The sequence below is a fragment of the Catharus ustulatus genome, chromosome 12 (assembly GCF_009819885.2).
Source record: "Catharus ustulatus isolate bCatUst1 chromosome 12, bCatUst1.pri.v2, whole genome shotgun sequence".
Lineage (NCBI taxonomy): Eukaryota > Metazoa > Chordata > Aves > Passeriformes > Turdidae > Catharus > Catharus ustulatus.
This window is the reverse complement of record NC_046232.1, coordinates 6,356,193-6,383,830: the sequence shown is the minus strand read 5'-3', so window position 1 is coordinate 6,383,830 and position 27,638 is coordinate 6,356,193. Positions and strand designations below refer to the sequence as shown.

Genomic DNA, 27,638 nt, shown 5'->3' with positions numbered 1-27,638 from the left:
CTATATTCTACTTTTTGAAGCCCTAGACTTCCTTGAACATATCATTGCTAGGCTTTTGTTCAAGAGTACTTGCTCTAAAGTACATAGTTGATGACCTGCAGATATTTTAAAAGGGCTCTTATATATTTTTGTCCTTTAGCCAGTGATAATTCCTCTGTACTCCTAATGCAGGTATTACGGTGACTTAGCAATTCACTTATTAATTTGCTATTAATATTGTATTAATACAGATTCATAAATTCAAATAAAAGTTGAAAGGAGGCCATCAGATGCAGCAAATTTCAATAAGTATTTTTTTAAACTTAATGTTCAGATGCCAGAACCATAGAGCATTGCATTATAGTTTCAATATTCACATAAAAAGGATAAAGTTTATTTCTCTGATTACAGTGAACGCTTTGGGAATGCAAAGTATGATCCAAAAGAGAGAAGGATTTTAAAATTAGGTTTTTCAGATTTTTTAATAATTTAGTTTCAAGTCAATCTCAAAACGCTTTGGACTTTTTCTCATTAGTTTGCATTCACGTGGGTTTATTTTGCAACTTTATGGTCTGAACTTTTGAAGTATATTCACTGTGGAAATATGTATTTGAAGGCATTCCTGTTGCAGTATGCTACTGGAAACGGATTCTTGAGAGTCTCATTGCTGCATCCAGCATTCTGCAAAGCCTGGGTAATATTGATCTGAGTCGGTCTCAGGTCTGTTATTCCTTCCCTTTGCTAAAGCTGTGGCAGTGGAGGCACCAGAGAAACTGGTAGTTAATTGGTTTGCACTTGTCCCAAAGTTTGCTCCTCAACCAGGGAATCAAAACCCCCATGATGCTGTCAGTATGGATATCTCACCTCACATCCTTCCTTTGGTGAACATATGGTGTAAAGCTTCCCAATTCCCAATATTGATAATATTGATTGGATTTTTCTTTGGTTAAATAATACCTTATTTGTTTGTAAAGAGATCTGGAGATTAGTGATTTTATATTAGATAATTGAATTGGAGGGAATAGATAATTTGTGATATTCCTTCTTATATAATTATATTTTGAAAGTTATATTTAACTTTAAAAATTACTTTTCTGTATCTTAGAAGCTAACAGGTAACAGTCATAATTTATGCTCTAGCAGAATGAAATGATAGGTGTATTCCAGTGGCAGCAAGTTAGTTTTTTCAAGTGTCTGTAAAGAGGATGCTTCTAAAAGAAGGGCCTTTAAAACATATCACTAGTATTGTTCTTTGTTAAAACTTTGTAACTTTGATTAGTTTGTTATTTGTATTTGTTTGGCTTTTCCCCTGTAAGTAGTTGTGTTTTTTCTTTTTTTTTGTTTTTCTTCTTTTTTTTTTTTTAATAAAGCTTTTTCAGTATCAGAAAATGTTAAAAGAATTGCGGCTTAAAGAATGCACGTTGATGGGGTAAGGCCCTGAAATAAATGACTTGAATGGTTATTCAAAATAAGGAAAAGCCCAGTGTAGCTTATAGCTGTTAAACTTTTCTGTAAAGTATGTACTTCTGCTGTTGTATCTACTTCTATTAAGTATAAGGAGGAAGTCTAACATGCCAAGCATTTAATTCATCAGAAGTGTGTTTGAAGATTAATTAACCCAAATTATAAGTAATGGAGTAGGCAGCTCTCAAAGATTCCCTGTAGAGAGAATAAACACAGACTCAGAGTAGGGGAACAATGAATCTCTCTGAGGGCTCCAGCATCTGCATTTGCCATGGACACAGAGTGTGTTCAGTTAGGTACTTGAGCAAAGATGTTTGAGTGCTCTTTTACAGAAGAGATTCACACAATAGCAGTGTGTTGTCATTGTAAATGTCACTGTTAGAGCAACAAGACAGAGACTGAGCAGTTGTCTTTGTTTGGAAATCTGTCCTGGTAATTCTTGAACACATTTTAGCAGGGAATCTGTGGTGTTGAAGTTTCTGTTGTGTGAACAAATATGGTACTGTAGTAGGGAGGCATGGTTCTCAGAATTCAGTCCATATATGATTAGACAAAAAAATCCAGTGCAGTCTCAGCAGACTATAATTACGATGTATGGATATTATTGTTTTCAGGTAGAAATTTGCAGTTTAAAGTTGGCAATAAAATAACCCAAGGGGAAAAACCGTCTAAACCAAATTATTCTGTTACCAAGAGAACTTAGAGCAAGCTGTTTGTATGTGTGTCAGTGTGCATGTATAAAAACCTCCCAAAATCAGGCAAAATAGTGATTTGAAAACAAAACAAAATAGTGATTTGTAGTTGCAGTAATTGAATAAAAAAATGAAGGGGATTATCTTTATCTTATAATTGACTGAGAGATTTGAAAGGCTTTGCTTTAATTTTCAAGTTTGGATATTGTAACTTCTTCTCCCTAGCTGTCCCATGGGCATGTTGTCCTGACCACGACATTGTGTAGGCCTGGAAATCTCACTAATCAAACAAATATGTTCAGCATGTGGTTATTATATTTTGTATTTGAAATTGTTTATTTCAGGAGTTGGTGTTGCCCACTATACAATGTCCTGTTTTCGTGGTGCATATGTTTAAGACGTTTCCACCTTTCTTTCTCTTTTGCAGTAACATTTATGTGCATACTAAAGCCATTAATTCTAATAAAGTAACATAGAAAACGTCCTAAGGTATTTTTTGTGAGAGGAATCTTAATGGTTTTTGAGAGAAATACTGAATTGCTGTCCAAAGACTTGGGAAATGCAAAAAGAATACATATTTTTTCTTGTTTAAGCTGGTTTTTGAAATCTGTGGCTGCAGTTGAGAAATCATATGAAATAAGTGTAAATCTGGACATGAAGACTTCAAGTTTTTAGGTGTATTTGCTGGAATACAGTTTTCCTAAAGTGCCAGTCTGACTAGGGACTATTTTGTATTTAAAATATTCACCTGACAAATCTAATGTACTTAGTTAATTGTTAAACCCAATTAGTTCTGCTCATTAATGATTTCCAACAAGCTAATTGAAGTATGGATTGCTTCCTCCAAATATTTTTGTTATGGACTCCCCCTAGGACTATGTGTAGATTATAATATGCTGAAAGGTCTTACCAAGTGTATTTGCTTAATATATGACCCCTATAACTTTAACAGATGCTATTAATGTCATTATTGTTGGTTGTTACTCATTGCTAGAATAGCTGAAGCACCATCAGCACTCAAACTGGAAAAGGTCAAAAGCCAAAACCTCCTGGTGATTTGACTGACAGCCATCAATGTGTATCACAGGATCTGGGTTTCCACTGAAGAAATAAAGAAAGATAGTCCTTTAAAATTTTCAGAAGTTAAATATATTTTTCTATAATGTGTCTTTTTATGCTTCTACTCACTTTTGTACAGAAGAGATAACTTCAGAATGTTTTTGGCAAAATCTACAAGCAGTGTGGTCTTGATGAGAGCTAGACTCGAGGTCTCGTGTCTTGTTTTGGCACTAAGTGATTGAAAACTGTCACTTGGACTGACATTTCTATATGCAGAGCATGATAATGTGTTTTCCTTTGTAAATTCTTTACTTTGAGCAAATTAAAGAATGTATTCTTTGTCTGATATGTGCCTTTTTTTGTTTGACAGGGTAACTCCATCTTCCGAAAATCCTAATGGTGCTACCTGTAGTGTAAGTCAGGGAAAGCCCTCTTTAAGAAGAATAAAAGGGAGAATACACAGAAGCAAAAGTCTTGATAGCATTGATTTCTGTGAATTCACTGTAAGTACTATATCTTTTACATTTATTCTATAAGAAATTAAGAGAATCTTACTAATGAGGCAGTTTGCTTCTTGCATTGGATTTGCCTGTTTGTCAGATTAGCAAAGGTATTGTACTTAATGTTTTAATTGGCTTGCTGCGCTGCCAAATATTACAAGCAGTGCTGTCACTTATATAATTAGTGATGTACAACTCCATTGTTGTTCTTCAGCAGCCATGAGATAGAAATTTCTGTGTCAAAATTTAACACTGTTGCCTGTGTAAGATTAAGAAATTGACTAGAAATGGAGTAGATATGGAAAACAAAATATGATTTCAAATTTTATTTTTATTTTGAGATTTTGGAAATCCCATTTAAAACCAAACATTGCTTTTTACAAAACCCAAAAAAACTATTTCAGCTGCATATAGCTACAATAAAGTGCTAGAAAAGAAAAAAATATTTTTCCAAAAGATGTGTATGCTTATAGCACTTGAAAGCTGGTATCACAGGTGATAGGTTACTATAATTAGACAGTACTGGTATATTCCTTTTCTCTTTGCTTAGGGGGTAGATGTGTTTGTGTTATAGTTTTGGAAACTTCAATCTGATCATGGTAAAGTGTGGAATTAGGTCAAAACAAATTATATTCTGATAAACTAAAATAATGTATTCTTTGAATACTTAAATGATGTCAAAGAATATGTTAAATTATAAATTGGTTATGAAATATGAGGTTGAAAGAGCCAAAAAATACGTGCTATCTTTAAAATGCAGAAATCAATAGTGATGTGAAAATATTGTCTAGCATTGCATGGTGCTAGAAACAATGAACTGAAATGTTCAGATAGGATTTGGGGAAACATCTTTAAGGCATAACAGTGGTTTGAGTGTGTTGTCTTTCAGTGGGATGTTTTCCACAGATGATGCCAATAGCATAATTGGTGTTTTTTTCCTCAGGACAGCTTTGTTTCTAATTGCGAAGTCTCGCAGCGCTATCTTTGGGACAAAGAGGTTGTTGTTTGCTGTTCAAGGAAGTAATGAAGTTACTGGGAAGGATTTGGGATGTAGTGTGTTGTATGGTGCCTAGATCTGGGTATGGCCAGTCCTGCATGGCCGTGTGCCCTGGCTGGGCAGCGTGTGAGGGAGCTGTGCTCGGGCAGCGCTGCCTCGTTCCCAGCTGCCTTTGGTGTGTCTGTGCTAACTGTTGTCGCAGCACTGATCCCACTGTAATCATTGCTCTGCTGAAGGTTACAAATTCCCCTAGGGAGCAAAATTTCCTTCTGCTATATGGGTCTTCATCTGTGTGGTCCTATTAAAGAGTTTTATCTAAATCTATCTCTACTCTTGGGGGCCTTCAAAGAAAAAGAGATTATAGCCAACGGTAAAAAGAATTTCTTGCATGCCATAGAACCTTTGCAAAGAGATTTGAGACATAATAATGAACAAGTCTGTATCTGTACAGTGCAAATGTGTAGAGTATGTACATGTATAAATTCATACATTAATAGCTAAGTATTGATAATTATGATCAGGAAAGGAAGTTCACTTTTTCTGAGGTCTCATGTTAAAGGATGGTACAGATTTAAATAGCTAAGCACAAAAGTCAGAGTTAAAAATAGGGATTTTCTTGCTGCTATATAATTTAGAATCATACTGAAATATTTCTTAATATTGTATAATTGTGGTTTTATTGTTCTCAAATTGTGATTAAAAGTAGATCTGAAGAAGTAATTAGAGAAAATTAGTATGCCTAAGTCTTTCAAGAGTGCTGTCAGAACTGAACATTTTCTATGTTAATAGTCTTCATCTAGTAAAAAAACTCAGGCACTGGGATACAGAACACAATTAAAAACAAAAATTAAAACACAAAGGAGCTTTTAAAAATATTTTCTTTAAAACTATTTTATGCTGTAGTATATTCATTTTATGCACAGCAAAATTGAAAAGTTTCGTATTTAACTATGTGAATGACTTATATGCTGACAGCATCCAGTGAACAGTTGGTTCCATTCATCATGTAATGAGAATGAGATCCATTAATAATTCTGAATGTTGCTGGATTTCACTTTAAAATAAGTAATGTCTACATACATCCTAAACTAATCTTTTTTAGAAACCTTTTGTTTAAAGGTTTCACTCAGTAAATTCTTACTGAGGACAAATCCTAACAGCAGAAAGACATAAAAAATAACTTATGCTTTCTTTTCTCCAAGTGAATAAATGTGTCCCCAGTGGGGAAGTTCTGTGTTTCAATACAGTATCCCATACAAAAATTCAAAAAATGAAAATGCTATATTTACTACTTTACTGTAACTTCGCCTGAAGCTGGGGACAAATTGTGGGAGTTGTGCTAAACTGGGGGGCTCATTACAAAATAGGTTTATTCTTTGCAAGGGAGGGAATAACCAGTTGAAAAGCCTTTTGCATGTGTAAAATTTCAACAGAGGCCAGGGAGGGACTACCATGGGTGCCTTCAGAGGGTTGTCTGGGCAGGGTGATGCTACCTGGGCAGGGTGATGCTGCCAAGTCTGTTGTTTACTGCAGTTAGTAAAATAGGAAGTTTGTGATATTAATGGCTTTTGGTTATACCGGTGCTCTTCGTATGGGTGATCTGCCTAAGAGTGCAAGAAGGGAGCTCAGTGCAGCTCAGTGTCCCATGGCCTGCTGCTGCAGTGACCGATTGCAAGCCTTGGTATCTGCATGTCCCTGCTCTGGAAGTGCTCAAGGCCAGGCTGGATGTGGTCCTGGGCAACCTGATCTAGTGGGTGGCACCCCTGCCCATTGTGAGGGGTGGGAACTAGGTGACCTTAAAGGTCTGTTCCAGATCCCTTCCAAACCAAGCCATTCTATGATTTGTGTGAGACTGTCAAAGCACACAGTTCCCAGCTGGTGCATTGTATACCTGTGTTAACATCCCATTCCTGGCTTACCTGTGTTAAGCTCTCAACACCCTTCCAGAAGGTATAAGTTCTTCCCGATTACAAGTGGTGAGAGTCTGCAGGACTGCTGACAAAATCTCCGTTTTTATTTTTTAGTGATACCTCTGCTTTCTTAAGTGGATGATACTGAGATTTGTAAGTGATGCCTCCTTTTACCGTTTTGCTTAGGCAGCAAGTGAGAAAATAAAGTGATGAAATTATGTTAAGCCACAGAGTGATAGCACAGCAACTCCCTTAAAATGTGTATCCATTTTCAACTTCTTGCACCCTTTTTCTTTTCTTTATCCTCTCCATGTATTAGCAGTACCACTTAGTCAGATTAGCACCTGTTCACCCAAACTAAGTAAAATCTGTTTTATTGCCCTTCAGTTCTTCTTAGAGTCATCATGCTATGCTGTGCCAGATATTAGCCCTTGAAAAACTCAGTTTTAGTGGTATGTATAAAAAATACGCCTGTATTTTATGTTGAATATTGGCAAGTGGTTATTTTCAATCCAGAAATGTTGCAGAACTCCTAGTCTACATTGCAGAAAAAGGAGAAAAGATAAAGAATAGCATTATCTGCTCTTGGAGGCAAATATCAATACCTACTACATTGTAGATTGAGCTTGTTGTACTAATGTTCCATTACATCCATGTTTTAATCTTTATTGCTCTGTAACAAGCCCTGGCTTTGTACAAGCTACCCCAGATAGCAGTAGCACTTCTGAGCCTAATTCGTCGACAGGGTTTTTGTTGTACTAGGCATTGTACAAACATGTAGTGTTAATTCTCAAGGACCTTACAATCTATTTCTAATAATAGGTAAGATATGACTAACCCTTGATTCTTTACCTGCATATGCCTCTGAACCTGTTCAAGTGCTGCACTGATGCTAGGGCTTCTGAAGGTCACGTTGGGATGCAGGTGCATTTTGGGACTGCCCTGCTTGCTGGAGCCCTGGGAGTCATCCTCACTGATATGTGAGCTACCTTGGGAGGCTGTGTCACAGCTTGGAAGTGTTTGAATTGATCTCGTGGTTGCTGCCTTTATGACAGATTTAGTGAAGATCTCATAGCACTACAAACACTGACCATCCCTACAATGTGTAGGTGCGCAGAAACTGTTCCCTTCTTTTCCTTTTAGTCAGTGCTGATGTTTTCTGGGAATGACCGAGAGGGAGATTTTGAAAGCTTTATAAGAGGCTCATATAATATTAGCTCAAGATACCTGAGATATCTTAGGTACCTTAGATAAGCTACTTAAGATACCTTCTTTTCATTTTGAGTTTTGTAACTCCTTGATTGGACTTGAGAAATTACTGAAATCAGCACCTTGAAAAATGTATTTTTAAAGGAGTATGGATTTACACCTTTCCTGCTAAAATCAGACAAAGGAGCTCCTCTTGGAAATCAGAGCACTGCAGTTATTTCCAATATGAACAAGTCCAGTGCTGGAGGCAGCTGGTGCTAGCCTGCTCCCACTAAAGATGCACACAGCTAGGTTCAGTTAACCTGCAGCTGGAGCAAAGCAGAAAACCTCCAGCGTACATCTGTTTGCATTGGAGTTAAAATCCAAGGAATAATTTTACAAAATGTTCCAGCAATGCAGGTTTCTTATTCTCACTTTCCCATTCCTTTCTAGAAATTCCTTTTTCAGCTGCATTGTTTTGTCTCTTCTTGCCATACACTGCCAATGAAGTGATGTTGGCTAGAGTCGCTGTGCACTAATGCTTTAGAGGTCTGTGATGTCAGCATGCAAAGCACAAAAGTAACACAGTAGGGTGGTAGATTAGTGAAAAGGGGAGAAAAGACAGCTAAGTGCAAAGAGCAGTCTGAATAAAGCACTGTGGAACGCGTGACAAAATGGAAGAGGCAACAAAGGAAGAGATAATCAGAAAGTGAGAATTAGCTTATGTGCTGATTCTTTGGATGGGGAGCACGCATGTTCACCTAGAATGGTAATTTTTAGTGCACTGCAGTAGATGTTAAGCCTTTGAACAGGGGGGTGGTAGCTTGTATGATTTCTTGCAGAGGAGCTTCAGAAACTCGGTGTTTCTGTGTGCTTGCCTGCTCTCATTAGCAGGATGGAGTGATTGACCTGGCATGCTCTGTGGGGGCGAGTGCCCGGCATGTCCTGTGTGCAGGGAGCTGCGTGTGCTCCCGAGCACTTGGGGAGCAGCTCCCCGGCAGAGCCTGTGTCATTGTGCTGTTGCTGCTCTTACCAGCAGTTTCACGTGCTTTATAATTTGTAATGAAGTTTCAAGACTCTTTAGAGGCTTTAGTGTTTTAACTTTAATGGATGTTTGTGATGACGTCCTTATTTCACTTCCCCCATCTCCTTGGTAGATTTTTATGGCATACAGCAGGCTTAGAATCAATTTGTTGTTGATGTCCTTACCAATGTGTTGGGTAACTGTTGTGAGTAGCCCCATTCCCCCAGTGAAAAAAAAGTAGTGATCAAAACATAATACTGCACTATATTGGTCATATATATAACTTGTCATGGAGCATATTGCTGAGCAAGGCAGTCTAGTGTGTACTGAAGCACAGATTTATTACAGTTTTTTATTTAATTTCATCTAGTCCAAACTCATCTTCCCATTGAGTCATCTTACAAATGACTTCTGAGGTAGTAGATATTATTCAGTAATTTGATTTTTGTTTTCTTTTTTAAAAATAAAATTCTTCAGGTTTTTTACTTCCATTTATCTTGATTTTCCTGCTGAGTATTTTAATTTGAATATGTAATTTGAATAGTTGAATATAATACCTGTAAAACTAGTAAAATGAGAAATTAATAATAATATAAATGGCATGTATCAGACTGAATTTCTTAGAATTGAGACATGAGTGCTCATGTTCTTTAAAAAGTCCTGCAGGTATTTTGATCATCTCTGTAGATGTGGAAGGAAGAACTCATTAGCACAGCTGGAGTCTTGTGGATGCCCTTAATTTGTTACTGTTCAGAGAAGTGTGGTTATGCAGCTGTTTCCAAGATTTAAATCCTCTCTGGTAGCTTAGACTTGCTTCACAATATTGTTGTTGTACTGTAACCCATTTATTTTAATAATTTAATCTCTTGATAGTGTATGAACACAGTATTGACTTTATACAATTTTTTACGTAAGATAATTTAAATAATGGGAAAAAAGAAAAATATTTAAGCAATTAACACATTTTACGGTTAATGATGAAATGAAAATACTTTATGTCTTACATGTGTATTTTTATTGCTCAAGTATATAGAAAAAACCAGAAATGTACATATTGCTAGTTCTGATATATACAGTTAATAGTTTAAAATACAGAGGGAAAAGAGTTTAAATGGAACAAGTTTGGAAATATAATACTGATGGAAAGAGGAAAAAAAACTGGAGGCTTTTGATCCAAGATTACAACTCTTCTGGGAAAGAGGAGTATATTTTCAGCATTATTTATTCTGTCATCTTGCTTTTTATTTAAAAATAAATCCAAAGTTTTATGTAAGAGCTATTCTAAATGTCAAGGCAAATTATTAAGTTTCAAGCATAATACTAGGTGAAGCTTATGCAGCCTTAAGATTAACCTAAGGAATTTAACCATAAATGAACAAGTAATTTAATTTGCTAAATTCTGAATTGTGATTGACCTTGATTTGTGTTTCTGAATTGATTCAGATTGATTGATTTATGTTTCTCAGCAAATTCAGTGCTCCAGTTTAAGTCTAGCAAGGATGTTAACTGATGACTGTTTACATTTAATTTTAATTAGAAATACATTTTTGAGTGCATGTTTTAGGTTATTTTTATTTCTTCTCAGAGTGGCACTGTGAATTTGGGCAGATGGAGCTGTACTGAAATACTCTTTGGCATTTGTTAGAGTAATACCTGCTTGATTACTCCACCACCATTATACTTGGCGGATGATTGTGACTTGTCAGGTCCATCATCTCTTAAAATGTCAAAAGATATGTAGGCCATTGTGTAGTTTGTCTTTAGATTACATAATATCAGCTCCTCTTTGTGTGCTGGTGTAGGATGCTATTGTCATGTATTTAGTCTCTGCCCACCTGCCAGTGAGCTGCAGCCCTGAGCAGAATAAGGGTCCAATTGTTTGTCCTTCAGCTAGCCCAGAGGTGCAGGAAGCAGAGAGGTGATTTAGGATGACCACTGTCCCTGCTTTTCAGCTACTTCTGAGCTCTCTTAAATGTCTCAATTTCTGAACTGAACTCTGTATGGAGCCACATCATGATCAGTGTTGTATTAAAGCAAATTGATGGGATGACTCAGGGAAAAGAGTAACACTCATATAAATGTGAACTTTTCTAGGTCCGTGCTAATGTATTTTTTTTTTTCCTGAAAAATCAAGGTTTCTTATTGTAGATTAGATACCTTAATGTTTTGTGAGGCATTAGATACTGGTGTAGTAAATAATTGTTTCTGTCCAAAAGAATTTTATGTGAGTGAATCTAAACTGGCTTTGACTCTAAGTACATTTATCTTTCATGCCAAAAATTCTTCCCAGATTTATTTCTAGAGTAGAAGTTAAGCTTATATTGCTCAATCTATTTTCCTGTTATTGATAGATTTTATTTGTCTGACCTTTCTCCACTGTTGTGCTCAAAAAGAGGCAGACTTGTTATATATGAGGAAGAAAAGACTGCAACAATTTCTATTGCAGGTTCTCAACCTTGTGCTTAAAAATAGCAAATAACAAAAGTGTCAGTATGAGTGGCTTTTCAAATATATCACTAGATTGTATATGCTAGTAGCATGTCTGTTTTAATATTTTTATTAGGTTGCTGGAGGATTTTTTCTGTTTAGGTTTGTTGGATGTTTGGTGTTCTTTGACTTTTGCTAATTTTTTTTGCCTCACCAGAACTGTTTCCCCTTGGAAACTAGAGTTTGGGTGATTAATTCTAATGGTTTTAAAATTTGATTTTTATTATTAAGCAAAATATGTTGTTTTTATTTGCAAAAGCTGCTTGGAATTTTCTGTCATTAAATATTTGTCTATGTGTGTTCACTACTGGCATGTCTGCAAAGATACAATAATTTCGTGGAAATAATAATGATCCTATAATGCAGGTATGGTCAGTGTCAGCATGCAGTCTTTGGTGGGGACAGAAATTTTTCTTGCTGCTTTTTCTAGCAAAAGAAGTTAGAATGCTTCCTTTGACCTTCAGACTCTTACTTTCTGTTACTGTCTCAGAAACAGAATTCCTTGATCTGTGCCTGGCCTTACTACAGAAGGTTAAGGATGGGAATATTAGTATTCCACATGCCCTTTAAACCTGTTTGTGCACTGAAAGGAATGGAAAAATATTTTCTTCTGATAATAGGGGAATTATCTACCTGAAAAATCAGAGTATCTTCATAACTTAGGCACAAAGACAATAGCCACAGTCAGACAGGCCAGCTTGGTGTGGAGGTACTTCAGGAGTGTTCCAGAGGAGCAGGTAGACGTGGGAGTGATGCAGACAGAATGTCTGCAAGTGTTGCAGTAATACTCAGCTTTATTTTGATCAGCCTGAGGATCCACTTGGCCAAACACTAGAGGTGCTGAGAGCGGGCTGGGCAAGATCTTGAAGTACTATTGGCCTCCCTAGAAGGTCTTTTGAATTTTTTTTTTCCTTTCAAGTTTTAATTTTTTCAAGTTACAATAGAAGAAATATTAATCAAAGTATTGCATAGCTGTTGCTCAGATACTCCGGGAGGGATAGCTACTGGAACACTTCTGAGTAGGATTTCACAGAACTGGGTTATATTTCCTTCCTTACACTTTGGAAGGAGGTCTTTTTTAGTTACACAAAGGGATGAGAAGAGAGAAGATAGTGTGAGTGCCTAAGCAGCTACAGAATTCCTCTTTTTAAAGTCAACCCTGCTCAAGTTTATCTGTCACTGTCCAGATGCTGATGTGCATATCTGTCTACTTAAATTTTATAAACGTATAAATGTGTCATATGTACACACATGCATGCTCTTTGCATTTAATATAAAAAATATTACTGGTTAGGGTCACTCTTTGTCAGCATGATCTCTACATAAATTTTTAGAGTCCTGTTGACTAAACTCTACCTGTCACATTGTACCATCTCTGCCAGTAGCAAACATCTCCAAGGGCAGGGCCTGACCCTACACAAGCAGTCCTTCAACAACAGTTGTAAAATGTCATTGTCACCCTGTCAAGGTCTGCCTTTATCAACTTTTTTTCCTCTGCTCTCTGGAAGTCTCACTGGGCGTTCAGGAATTTGTCATTTATCACTCAAGTAAAATAAGGCTCTTTTTGAATATTCTTAACCATCCCAAAGAATTCTCCATCTAGCCCTTTTCCCATCTTTGTTGTCCAAATGGCTGGGGAGTGTGCCCAGGCAGGGGACAAAGGAATTCACCTTTAGCAGGTGGTTTATTTTAAGAGGATGCACCAGTACTAATGGAGGAACTGACAGGACACTCTCAGCAGTAAAAAAAAAAGAAATATAAGGCTGTAGCATAAGATTTTGCTGTAGTCACTGAAAAAATATTAACTGAAAATGTTGTTAAAGTAATTGAAACATAATTGTATGCATTGAAAGTTGAAAATTAAGTACATTGCACCCAACACACAAGTCTTCAACCCAAATGCAGAGTAAAATTTTAAAAAGATTGATTGTGAGCACCTTGGAATTCAGACTGCATGAATTTGCAAAAATGTCATAGCAAACTTCTTTTAGAACGTTGGGGTTTGTTTTTTTCTTTTTTTTTTAGTACAAAGAAATTTATTTTTGAGGTCTGGGGCTGTGAATGTAAAACAAATTGTTTATAAGCTGTGCTTAGACTTAAAAAAAGCAGTTAGACTGCGTTAATGGAATAGGGCAGTTAGCGTGGGCTGGCTCATCGTTCTTGCAGCAGTAGAGACACTTTCAGTTTGCAGAGATTCTGGTTTCTTTTGGCACAGATGTCCTTTTTGTCCTCTGGCACAGTTTTCCTTGATTTTTCAAAGAAATACTGGATGTTTGTTACTCTTCTATATCTAAGAAGAGCAGCTTGCTTCTCCCACTGGTATAATATGCCTTTGCCTATTGCTCTGCAGCATTCTGTGAGGGAGCGTACAGGACTGGATAACCTCTACAGAGCAGCTGCCTTTGGATATTTGGCACTGTTATTAGCAATATACTATTGGGATCACAGACTCCTGTAATAAATTTAGCAATCTTGGCTGCACTATCATTATACTTATCTAGCACCCCTCAGAGCTACAGAATTTGGAAAGTACATATCCTATTCTCACCCTGTGAATACTGTGCAAATAGAAAGGAAGCAAATAATAGTGTTTGTATTTTTATAAAGATTTGACATTTAACTTCTGATATCTACTGACATCTGCAGCTGTATAATGTGTTGCCTTTCATTGCCCTTGAGGACAGCTCAGGGAAAGGGGGCTTAAAGGCTAGTAATGACAAAGAAGGGGAAAAACCAGCAAGGAGAAGATCTGTTCTTGGAGCTGCTCCAGATGTTCAGAAACCAGAAAGTGCTCTCTCAACCTGCTTGAAAAGTAAGTTAGGAGTATACAGTGCTGAAGTCTGAGCAATATACTCTTCAGTGAGGTTTCTTGCAGTTCTTCAGATAAAGGAAAAATACCGAAGTCACATACTAGTGTGACATGGAGAATGTTCGACATTCAACTACAAACACAATTCTTGTCTTCCCCCTCTCAGGAAGGAGACGTGTCTTATAATAATATTATAATATTATAATTATTTACTTGACTCTGATAATGTAGAATAATATGATTGCTAGTCAAAGCTGCACATCAAAGTTGGATGCTGCCTGAGTGCTCAGGCAACACTTCAACTGGCCTTTGTTAGGCATGTTTTTATATATGGACTGTTAAACACAGCTTTGTGAAATCATGATTCATTTACTGTAATGAGATAGGGATGTGGGCTCCCAGATGAAGACTCTCAATGGCTACTAGAAAGCTTTTCATAATTTATAATTGGATATGCAGTCTATATTATTTCATTCTTAAATATGTGATCCCTGTGAAACTTGGTTGGCCAAATTAACCAAGTTTGCCTTTCTTGGTTATCTACCAGTGTTTACATAACCAGAGAACTACATGGCTTTTCCTTTCTCTACATTTAAGGATGGCCTAAATCAGGTGTTTTCATATTGCACCATTTAACTAATAGCTCTTTCCAATAACTGGATGCAGTATTTCCTCTACTTTCATTTGCAACAGTTTTGGGCAATATAACAAAATAGCTTTGGATACCCGGATGACTGATTACTACAGAATCCAGTCCTCACCAGGCAGTAACAATCCAGGGATGCAAGCACACAGAACTGACCTGCCTTCATTTCTCCACTTCACAGCAATTCTTGTGAGTGTTCACAGGCCAGCTAGAATGAGTTCAGACACATGCCCAGAAATGTGATGCATTAATCCGAAAGTTCTGCAGCCAATACTTTATAATCTCATGTTTGTGTTATTAATCTCTGCTGTATCTGCTTCATGGATTCAGATCTGCTGCTGTGCATTCTGTGAGGGCACTTTAGGGCTTTAAGATGGGCCTATGAAGAAATACAATTTAGGGTGGAAAACAGACAGTTTTTAAGAACAAGTGCAAAACTAGGAAGATAATGGATGAGTCAGGAGGATTTGTTGGACTTGATCCCAGCCACCTAAAATTTCCTGACAGGAGCTTCATTTTTCTTCTATCACTGCAAACTTTTCTGTTTAAGATGGTACTTAGAATGGTGCCTGCACTCTGTGGAGTGCTCACAGAAGTGATAAGGCACAATTTGCAGTGTTATGCATCTTCTGCTGATACTGTCTTGTGGAAATGTACCACTGTGGGCAGCAATTGCAAATGTAAAGTGTCAGGCAAAGTATTTTAAGTGACTCCTTCCAGCATAAATCTTTCTTATAAACTGATTCAGCTCATACTTTAGGATTTTTCCATATGGGATTGTTTTCTATCCAGATCATACCTTCAAAAAGCATCTTTAATTCATTGGTGGAGCTACCACACTATGAGGGCTTGGCATGAGGCATTAGATGTCCTTGATTAGATCATACTTCATGACTTCTAGCACGACCAGCTGAAGATCTGAAATTGTATTTTATCTGTTAATGGTCTTTCTTACTCAGGGCTTACAGTGGCTTTTTCACTGATATTGGCACAGTTTGTCTTCTCTTGCTTTCATCTTCAGCTTTTGTGGTGATTGTTCATATCACAGTAGTAGTTAGAGCACCCTGTTAGCATCAGAGTCCTACTGTATCAGATGAGCTACCAACATGGAAGAAAACTCAGTTCTCCAAGTATCAAATACGTTAAAATGTGTTAAAAACTCACACATCTGTACTAGTACAGATGTATCAAGTGGAATTAAAAGAGTAAAGATGGCTTATGGCCACAGTGATAGTGCCTCTGAGTTTACCTCAAGGCACTGTGTGGAGCTCTTGAATGTTTTCCTCTTCTACCTTTTCACTTTGGTACACTAAATATTCAGAAAGTTGGGGAGAATTTGCTCCAAAATCACTTTTTGTCAGGATCTGTAGATCCTCTGGTATTAAAACAGACACCCATACTGCCTTTTCTGTGGCTGCTCTAATTAAAAGTGAAGTGCATGTTCAGCATCCCAGCAATGGGGAAGACCTTGTATAAGGATATTAGAAGGGAGTTTGTTGAAAAGAGGTATTGTTGGCAGACCAGAATTACTGAGCAGGATAAATATGGCATTGAACTAAACAAACATGCTGGAGGGGAGCACGTGGAAGGAAACTCAATCAGTGTTTTCACCCAAAGGACATAGTCTGGAATGTTTGTTTAAAGGTCGAATGTTCTTAGTAGAAATATCATTGAGTAAACACCTCGAGTGAAATAAACTACATTTGAGAGAAAGAGGACTGAGGTGTAGATCTTTTAAAAAATATTTGCCCTCTGAGAGGAAAAAAATTCAGAGAATATCAGTTGTCATCATAACCTGCTTATGGTTCATAATGTGATATTAGAGGATAAAGCAATATGTTTTAAAGCTATTGTTGGAATCCTAACTGTCAGGAAACACAGTTTTCTTGTAATGGTGCAGGGAAAGCAGAAACTTCAGCAGAATATATGAAAATAAAAGTGTCTTTCTCTTTTATGCAGCTGCTTCTCTTTTCTGGAGTGCAAAGAACTATTTTCAGTCAGTTCCTTGCTGACTAGGAAAAAGATGAGAAGAATGAGTCCCATTAATTATTACTTTTTAGGCTCCCTGATTAATGAATGAGCCTGATTTTGGTAGTGCTGTAGGATGACACCTAATTAAAGATAATTGCATCTGAGCATTACCTGTGGTGATGCTCAAAATTAATAAAAATGGTCATCTTAGTTACTGTTGTTGTTAGATACTTATGAAGCTGTGGGCATAGGAGATTATTCTTTTACAAGAAAGGTTTCTGAGACCTTTCTGGCTGAAGAGTTGCTAAGAAGCATAGAGGAAAATACCAGTATGTGTGTTGGAATTGTACCACAGTTTATCTGGCATTGAGAGAAATGTGATATGTAAATTAGTGTGTAGCCTGAACTCAGAAGTGGGCAGTAATTACCTTGCTGCTTACAACTAGAAACCTGAAGAAATAAAACAATTGAGAGCCTCTGGTCTAGTCAAGATTTCTCAGTGTGCCATCCTTGATGGAGATAAACTAGATAATTTCTAATTTTAACTGTACTATATGCAAAAATGATAAAATGAATGCAGAGATGGATGCCTAATTGAAGGGTCTTTGAATCAAGGGTGTTGGAATGTATCAGCATCTTCCTTTCAGTTAACACAATGCATTTTCAGTCATTTTGGAAAAACACCAGTAGGGTGCATAGTTGGGCTTCACAGTGATATGGTGTTGCCATTTACTGTAGTTTTAGTCCAAACTTTTTGATGTGATGTGGTGTGGGTTTTTAAAGTTGTTCTTCCTGGGGGAAGTTTTCATTGATCTTTCCTCCCTTGTAGCTGTGGGAACAGCTTTAGAACTTGGTTATAGTATATACCAAAAGCTCAAATGAGAAAGGACAAAGAAAGTAAAGTGTCAGACCTGAAAAAAATGTGAAAGAAACTCAAGCGCTCGGCCCTTATGCCTTTTAAGTCACTTATGACTCACAGTTTTGACTGACTGAACTTGGCAGCATTTATGGTATTTTGGGTATATTTGTGGAAGCCCACAATAGTGGGTTTTGTCATCCTTTGTATTCAATAATTCAACACAGATTTTAGTCTTTTAAATTGTTGGAGTCCTTTGAGATCTTTTCAGGAGTGAGAGTTAGCTTTGAATTAGTTGAAAAGTATTATTAAATAGATTATGTAAAGAAAGTGTGATCTCCTTTGGAGGTTTTCTATCCTTTAATAAGGGGCAGAAAGCCTGGGAGCAGGGCCAGAAGTAAGAAGTTGGCAGGGACTGTGCCTCCTATAGAAAAGGGAAGGGAATTTGGAGTCTAAACCTGAGCAGACAAGGAGGTGGAGGGAAGTAAGCCAAAAGCAGGGTATGCAGCTTTGAGGAGCAGGGGCAGAAGCAGTGGGAAGCAAGGCATACTGTCAGCAGCCATTTGACCAAACCAGACTGTACCTTCTCCTGCACAGCTGGAGCCAGCCTGCATGTGGTCTGAGCTGCAGTTCCCTGCCCTTGTCCCGTCCTCGGGGACAGCTCTCTGCAGAGCTGTGTCCCACATCAGCATCCTGCCTCTGCCCCTCAGTAGCAGCTCCCCTGGGGCACGGTGGCACTGTCAGCCCCACAGCTGCCAGCCTCAGTGCTGGCAAGAGCCTGTTGCAAACCTCGCACGCAGCCTCTGCCCTGCTCAGGCCCCTTACATAACACAGCACTGGCAGAAGTGAAGGATTTCAGCCGTGTTTGCAGTGAAGAAGACTCATCTAATCTAGCTGCTAGGAGGAGTCAGCAGAAAAAAACTAAGGATGCTCAAGATTTTAAGTGTTTAGTATGAGGGTGAATCAGCTGCAAAGCTTGGCGGGGTCTAAGTACTGAACCCCAATAAATGATGTTTTTATTAAATTAGAGTAAATTGCAGGAATTAAATATTTGACAAAGATTTTCAAGAAGTTATTCTGATGCTCAAAGGAGGGAGTACCATCTAAGCCTGCTTTCCATTCCTTGATTAAACTACTTAAAATGCATTTGAATAAGGTATATTCGACTTTAAAGAAGGTATTAAGTATTGTGCAGTAATATTGTCATATGTCAAAGATCCTTTATGAAATCAAATTTTGTCAAATAAAAAACTTAACTCATTTTTTAACGTCTCAGAGGTTCACAATCTGAAGAGTACTGTTGAAAGGATGTTATAGATAAAGCAGTATAAATTTGGGTAGATTGCTTCTCAGAGTTGTGTGTTTTATACAAAAAACAGGCACTGAGATTTAGCTAAAGCTATTTGAATATTGGCAGAACAGTACCACAAGTAATAGAGCTGCAGTATTTTCAAGTGCAAAAGGTGATTTATCCTGAACCAGTCTTAATGCAAAGGTGGAGACTTTAAACACAATGAACAATTTTCTTCTTTTTATTTTTTTTTTAATTTTTGTTTTACTCTGTAAATATGCTAGATTAATTTTGAGCAGTTACTTCATGTCCCATAGGGACAGTTCTGTGACTTGCTCACTTGCACTTTGCTTGGCCATGATTTTCAGTATATATAATTAATCAAACTAGTGAACTTATAAAGTAAGTAAATAATATTATATTGTAATCCAGCCCTCTTAACTTTGCTTTTTAACCTTTTTGGATATTTGAGTATTTTTTTTTTCTTCAAAAGGCATTTAGGAAAATCTTGTAACTGCTTTTGGAGAACCATCCCAACCTTCTGACCTTCTAAGAGCCAGTGTCACCGTCTGTGCAGGGTCATGTCAAGCAGGTTACAGAGCACATCACATCCATGGTTGCTTTTGCAGCAGTTAAGACACCCTGTGCTGATACAGGAGTCGTGCATAGTGGCTTATATCTCCTTTCTTCTTTTCCTTCCTTTCTTTTAACCATTCCATGTTTCCATACGAATCTCGTTACACTTTCAGGGACAAGAGAAACTTCAGAATTTGTGATAATTCCTTCAGGGCAGCAGCTTTGACAACACCAGCTTTTTACAATTGTGTATAGGCTAAATGTAGAAGTGATGCAAGGGGGGTGTTGCCATCTCAGTTTGAATGCAAGGAAGAAATGAAGTTTTAAGCAGGAAAAGCAGCTAGAATTGATGATACAAACAGTATGTTAGCTGATACCTCCTGTGAGTTTGCATACATATGTGCCTGTGTAAGAGATTAAACAAGGTATACCTCAAATGTGTAGGTTAACCCTATTAGATGTATTATATGTATTATTATATGTAGTCTAAACCCTATTATAAAGTTTTTGAAGAGGATGCTTTACCACAAATGAGTGGCCTATGTGCTTGATGGGAAATTACTGTATCACAAACAATTACTCACAGAAAAGAGGTAGGATCTGAGAAGCTACTATAATTTGTTAGTAAATAGTCAAACATTTCTGTTTAAAAAGTAGGAATATTTCCATGGGAAAACCTACTGGAGTTTTCTTAGTAAGGGCTTTTCTCCCATTCTCCAAATCTTGTGCTAATTAACCTCCTACCTGCTTTATCCCAATGCCAATTCTGGCTGTCTCACACCATGTTCAGTGCTTGAATCCCTTTCCTTCTGTCTTGTGCTGGCTGAAATCCATCTCTCTGCATGCTAAATATATTAATTAATTTTGTCATACGTTGGACTGATACATAAACTCTTTTTCTTCAATCACACATACTGATAGCATAGTTTCTTACAGAATACATGTACTTTCATATATGTGCTGCAATAACATAGGAAAATTAACTTTAGAGGTCATATCTTCAAATATCTGCTTTTCTATAATCCCTAGAAACGTGAAGAATTCATCAGCCAGAAATGCATCCTGCAGTAGTCCATCTCTGGTTGCATCTCTGCTTCCCCTGTCCCTTTTCAATGCAGTCTTTGAAGATGTGCAGGGAAGGGAATGCTGCAATAGCAGTGATCAGTGGGACAGTATTGTGGGGCAGAGCTGCTCTGCTGCAAAGTACATTGCAGTACACAGGAGTAGAAGGAGCTCGTACAATTTGTGCAGAATTGTGCATTTGGGTTGCATTGTCTGTGTGGTGGATCATTAGCAAATGACCCCTTTGTCCCCAAGGGAAGCCCTGGTCTCTCCCAACCATTAAATGCTCTATTTATGTAGTGTTGATGTCACTGAGGGTAGCAAATGATAACACACAGTGATTACACTGGTACAGCTTCCTGTCTATGGGAACAGTGATAACCAGATATTGGAGATTTTTCAAGTAAGCATGGGTAGAAAAATATTTCCCATTAATAACTCTGTGTTACTTTCATTTCAGAAAAAATTAGGTTAGACCTTAATCCAAAGTTTTAATGTCTTTTTCAAAACTGTTGACAGTGCTTGTATAGTTTTGAAATGTATACATACAAAAGAGTTGAACTTTCTGCCCTGAGCACCTCCACTGGCAATGAATTCCATAGTTTCACCGACTTAAATCTTGTTCTTTTTATGATTTTTTTAACTGTCTGTAGGAAGTTCAGATATTCATTTACTAAATCTTCTTTCTGGTAATATGAGACAAAAATGTAATCTTTATCCATCATAAAAACATACCAGTTTGCCCAGTTGCAGTCCTTTTCTTACTTAGAAGAGATTTTTCTATGCAATTTTGTGTCTTTCCTCTGCAGTTCCCTTTTTAGAAGCAATGACTCATAAACATAGCGTTGAGGTGAAGACCTATTATTTATTCCTTGAGGAAATTACAGTGTTTTCAGTGTTAATCTTCATTCAGTTCCCTATCTTAACACTTTGTTACCTTTTTTTGGTGCAATGATCAGTTGTTTCTGTTGAGCTTTCTGGCATTAAATCAATGGTCACAAAATTTTTTTATTTGATAGTATTCATTTTCAACTGTCATGCTAAAACTTTGCTTTATTTGGTATTTTTGAACATTAAGTTTTATTTGCCTTTATGTTGCCTATTCAGCTTGATTGTTTAGGATTTCTAAAGCTCTCATGGCACTTTTTGGTTGTGAGTTGACAATTGTTTTATGTCACATCTATTTTTTATTTTTCTACTATTATTCCTAGGAAACTCAGCCAGAGTTATGGAGCAATTAATTGCCATAGTAAAAATAAACTGGTTATTTTTTATTCTTCACTTTATATCCAGATTTTGACTCAATATGACAATTCTATATTGGGCCAAAATATGCCTTCCCCATTAAGGGTGAGTTTTGAGCAAGAGATCTAAAACATTCCTGTGCAAGAGAATAATTCTGTGAAAAGCACAGGATTCATAAAATTTGATTATCTTGGCTAGCCTCAAGTTTTTTCATGTGTTATAGAACTTCATTGTATGTTTATTTGATGTGCCACAGCAAAATATATTGCAGTATTTCTTATTTCCTAGCAAACAACAAACCTGTAATCCTGTGCATGTTTTTTACAAGCATAGGGACATCTGGAACCAGAGTGAGGCATCTTGCTCACTAAGGACCTTTCACCATCCCATTGCTTTATTTCTGCTGCTCTGTCACTCCCTCCTTGCTTCAGCAGAAAGGAAGCTGCTAATAATAATATAAATGAAGAGTGAAATAAAAAAAAAATACCAAACATTGAGTGCAAATCCTTTGGTTCAATGTTGTCAATGCCTACTTCTAATCTTACTTCACTATTTTTGTCTTTTTGCCACATATTGTTCAGACCTCATTAGTGCTATTTTACTTCACTTTCAATAGATTTTATTTAGATCCATCAATACTCTGAGATTGCTCTCTTCTGGAGTGGAAGAGTCGGGAGGGAATCCTCAGAAGTGGATTGTTGCAATTTAAAAATTGGGGTATTGCTCCCACAAATGTCAGTTGGGATACTTGGTAATCACACCCTCCTGACAGAGGGCAACAAAGGTGGCTGATGAAAGGATCTGACACAGAGGTTAGAGAGCAGAGAATTTGGCTTTTATACATGCTCCCTTTTTTGTCATTGTCCTTTGGCATGTGCTTTTGTGCAGGTTTGTTCTTGGGCATTTGCAATCAGCACCTGGATGTGTCAGGGATTTCCAGGTTGCACAGGGTGTGCCACATCTGCAGGCACAGGTCAGTGGGTACACTTTGGTTTGGTGGGATGTGTGCTATAGCCGTGGTACAGGTCTGAGTGCCTTCCCGGGTTTGCTGGTGCTTTCAAGTCCATCTAGCTTGAAATCTCTGTTTATTCTGATTATATCTCTGACACAATTATGAAACTAATAGGAAGATGGCCAGTTACTGTTCTAAATGGCTGGATTACAGGAAATCCTTGAAACACCATACATTTTTAAAGACTCCTATTTTATTGAACTGGTTGGCTTTTTTTTCACCAGCTTTTACAATGTGACAAGCAGCAGATAGTAGGATGGGAAAGTCCAGGGAATTTGGAATCACAAAGCTGCTGACTTGCAGTTACCTTTACCATCAGGAAGGGGCTTATCTCATTACTTTTCCCTTGAGATCTAACCCAGCCCACACACATACCAGAGTATTTAAATATGTACAGAAACTATTTTCAAACCCTTTTGAACCAAGTTTTCTTTCACCTCAGCTGGCTTCATTCCCATGTCTTGGCTAATGGTGCCTATGTTGAACTTGTAATTCCTTTAATAATGTTTTTTTAAGGAAAACTACAAAATCTGCTGACTTAAGAAATTTTGTCAGTTTTATGAGTAAATTGTCTTAAATGTCAAATTATGTTGCAGATAAATCATTTTTAGTATCAGTTCAAGGCCTAAGTTCACATTGTATCCTGGAATGCAGCAGAATGCTGTACAGCACCTGCCTTGAAGACATCTGTAGACTGTCTTTGGAAAAAATATTAATATTCTCGTATTCTGAACTATAGACTGGGAGTGCTTTAAACAGAATCTGAAACTGTTAGTGAAAGAAAAACAGTGACCTAGAACTAGAAGTTGAGTAACTTCTTGACAGAATATATTCAGAAATTCTCTGAATTTCTCTGGAAAATGTCTGACTCTTACCGCTGTATAATCTAAGATTCCTGAAAACACTAGTGATTTCACCAAGTAGATCCACTTATCTTGGCTTTTGAGCTAAAGCTGCTGCCTATAGATTGAGAGTTATGCAACTGACTGGTGAAATTAACTTGATTAATTCCTTCTTATGGAGAGTGGAGAGTAATAAATCTGTTTGGAAAAGAAGCATGTTCAGGGTTAAGCATGCAGGTAATTTATTGAAGGATGAGGTGCCATCATGGATTAAGTACCGTTTTAGCTGTGATCTTCTGTGTTGGAGGACTAAATGTTTTCTTTTCTCACACTGGATTCTCTTTGAAGTTTAGTAGATCTCTGTGATGTTTTGTGGAGAAGAAGGAATGTGTAACATCATATGGTGATGGGAGTATAATAGTTATATAATCAATCTTTCTACGCTGATTACTATGTATTGCCAACATTTTCAACATTAAAGTTTGAATATTTGGGTTTGTTATCTGTTGTTTATCCAACACTCCATGGACACTGCAGAGGCATCTTGCTGGTACATTTAGAGAACTGGAAGGAAGGGCAGCTTTAAAAATAGTAGGATGGGAGCGCAGCTGGGCTGGATGGTGCCCAAGCATCTCAGAAGCTGTTTAGTGACTCACTGTCACACTCGGGTTCCGGAGCAGCCACTTTCTGGGACAGCCACACTGCTGACCCTGTGATGGATCAGAGCTGACTTGAGCTACTTCAGAGCTATTGTAGCTCAAGAGCCACACGTTGGTCCCTCTGGCATAGATTGCTCAAGTTTGTTATGTCTTATGGTTGTTGGATATGGTGTATTATCCCACTGCCTTAGTGGGGATTACAGCATATCCCTGTGATAATCCCTGTGAAAGAACACAGATGAGAATGAAATAAAGATACTTCACAGTTTTCTGAAATCTCTTCCTGTGTTCCTTTGATTCGACAGCAAAACTTGGTTTCTGAAGTTCAATTCTTAGTAGGCATTGGGCTTTCAATGATGAATGCTCATTAACATGATTTTGTGCAATTTGCAACAAACCCATTTTAAAAATCAGTATTTATTTTTTGTGCCTCTGCTGTGTGTATGACCTTTACTACTTCTATTTTATAGCATCTTACACCTGTCTTCTTTCCCTATAATAGGAAAACCAACGTGGAAGCCTGAATCTTGTATTCCCTGTTCCTCCATATAGATCTTTGATTACATAATAGATTTTAGCATATGCAGAAGATACAAGCACTGTACAGTTTTCTGACTGTGAATGTCTTTTTGCCTCCTGCAATCACAATTGCCTCATGTGCACTTTTTTAGTTGATGCTGATTCTTACTGACCTTAATCCCTCTTCTGAAGAGAAATGCCTGTCGAACCTTGTAATACTGTCAAAAAGCATGAAATTCAGAGAATCATATTAGTGATGGAAAAGTCCTGTTAGGTCATCCAGTCCATCTCTTGCCAGCACAAGATTCTCCACAGGGATACTCTCTAATGCTCTGCCTACTTGAGAATGGCCTGTAGTTCTTCAGCTGGAAACCCTGAGACTGATCCATTGTACATATAATTATCCCATTGCAACATTTCTCCTCTGTTTTTGTTTAAACTTTGACCTGCAGAGCAGTTAGGTAATAACTGACTGTCGATTCAGAGCATCTCTGTGTGTGTGTGTGGCTGTGGTGTATCATATCCAAAAGGCATGAATGAATCCTGGCAAAATGACAAAATATTACCAATGTCTAAAGGGACACATGACTGAGCAGACCAGCATCCTATTTCTGCACTGTCAGGCAGTTCTTGCCAAGAAGCTGAGTATCAGTGGCTGTGTGTTTTACTTTAGTACTATGGCAGCTGTCTTCTCAAGTATCTCAACATATTATATTGGTAAAATTCTGAGCTTAGCAGGGTAATTTCTTTTTTTCAGGTTACCCATAGAGTAGGATGTAAAGTTGTACATCTCATGATTGGAAGTCATTTGTGATACTGGAAGATCTTAAGTAAACAATTATGGACTGACGTTACTGAAAAGCTATCTAGCTCACAGAGGTCTCAGCTGAACTCTCTATCTACATCTCAGAGTCTGTTTATTTAAAATAAATAGAATAGACACCTTTTAGAAGCTGAGAGATTCCCAGGAGGAATACTGGTTCACTGGTCCTGAGGCATAAGGCTTCTCATCTGCCACCAACCATGATGAGCTGAGCCCGTGATTTGGAGCTTTTAATTTTGGAGGCTTTGAAGTGATTATTTGTAATGATCTTGAAGTAAAAAGCGATTCTCAAGAAACAGCCCATAACTCTGATGGAGGGTTTGGGGTTTGGAGTGTTCTCTGGGGCAGCAAGGAGCAGTCTGTGGGACCTCTCTGGCAGATCACTGAACTGTACACCAGCTGTTACGTGTTTAGTGAGTAACTTGTGTGCTGGAACTGTGTATCAGCCCGTACACCCCAGTGTGTTGCAGGCTCTGGGCATGGTCAGTGCCTTGAATTACATGTGTGTAATTAGTCCTTAAAAGAGCTGTCTCTTCCAGTGTAGGAAAAAGCTCTAAAGGGACAGCTAAGGTATAATTTTCTTTTAGTGGTTTTATTTGACTGCGTAGTAGTATATAGGAAAACTAATGCTTTAAAAGCTTAAGATTCATGATAGAAGATATAATGTGCCTCCTTTTATTGTGTTTGGTCTCAAGGTGTACATTTTCCTGTTAAAAAAATTGCAAAATCTTAATTTTTTTATTACGTATTCTAAAAGTGAAAATAAAAAGCTCATGAACTTGAAAGCTAGTTTAGTTGTGCTAAAGGAAAAAATAGCCTTAAAACATCTTTTCTCTTTCCAAACATCATCTAAGAACATCATGTCTACCTCCCGTGGCCTTATCACAGTAAACTTTTGATGAGAACCTCCTCTTATTAGGCCCTTCAGGACTGAATTGTTTGAGTTGCTGGAGACTGATCAGTGCAACTCATAAACAGGTCATAAAAAAGTGATTAATATTGAAGGTTAATTTTGGACTCCCTGTAAGGAAATGCTGGAGCAGGGACAATTATTGAAAATTTTTTGTAGATTGATGGTAAAATATATATATGCATTTATCTATGTATACATATATAAAATATATGTATATCTTGTGACTTGTGCTATGTGAAGTATCAGTTCTGTGCTTATATCATTATGACAGGCTGTACTTACAAAATCCTAACAAAACCGGACTTCTGAAATTGAAATACAAAATTCTGTGTGGGCAAAAGTATCCTGACATGCAGAGTCAAAATAGGGATTCAGGCTATGAAAGAGCCTTTCAAATATGAGCTAATATCACAGCAAGTATGGAAATCTGTGTTGATACAGAAATCTGGATTTTCATGAAATATTTGCTTTATCTGTTTAATTTTCATCAGCAGAAGAAAAAGAGTAAATTAAAAACTGTGCTTCAGTTTGAGCAGTTGCCATTGTTAGAGAAAATTTACCTTTTTTCTTCCATCTAGGATTTGAATTTACTGCCCATGTGAAAAATGGTAAAAATGGAATAGGGTTTTGAAAACATGAGTCCTTAGTTTATTATGTGCTCTTAAAACTCTGAGAGCAAATTAGTTATTTGAAATGAAAATGTCAGGTAATTTATGAAGTTAATGAAAGGTAAAACTTTTAACATTCCTGAAATTTTAATCCTTCTGTAGTGCATGTGATTTCATGTGATCTCTCACCCTCTGAGAAACTGCTTCATTATCTTGCGTAACAGTTTGGCAGATCTCCATCTTTGCTCTGCTGAATAAAGGAATAGTGTTTCTACAGAAACAAGTTTGAGAATTTACAAGATGGAGAAGGAGCTCCAGGTTTAAAATCCAATCCTTAAATAAGCACTTGGTAGAAGCCAAGGTATTTTACTGTAGTAATTTTGCTAATGTTATATGTTATATACAATGTAATATTAGAGTAGGTTTTTTAGGAGCTGAATTTTACAAAATTTTTTCCAAAATTTTTAGAAGCTATTTGCATTTCTAAAATGACAAGCTATTTTCCT

At 37.2% G+C, this 27,638-nt stretch overlaps 1 protein-coding gene across 1 annotated transcript in view; it reads left to right on the top strand.

Moving 5' to 3' along the window:
• The window catches only part of LOC117001998 (tight junction protein ZO-1-like), a 137,444-nt gene that overhangs the window by 5,725 nt on the left and 104,081 nt on the right, over positions 1–27,638 (top strand). The window contains 1 exon segment of the mRNA XM_033070768.2: positions 3,565–3,697. Within this exon segment, the coding sequence (XP_032926659.1) occupies positions 3,565–3,697 (133 nt within the window).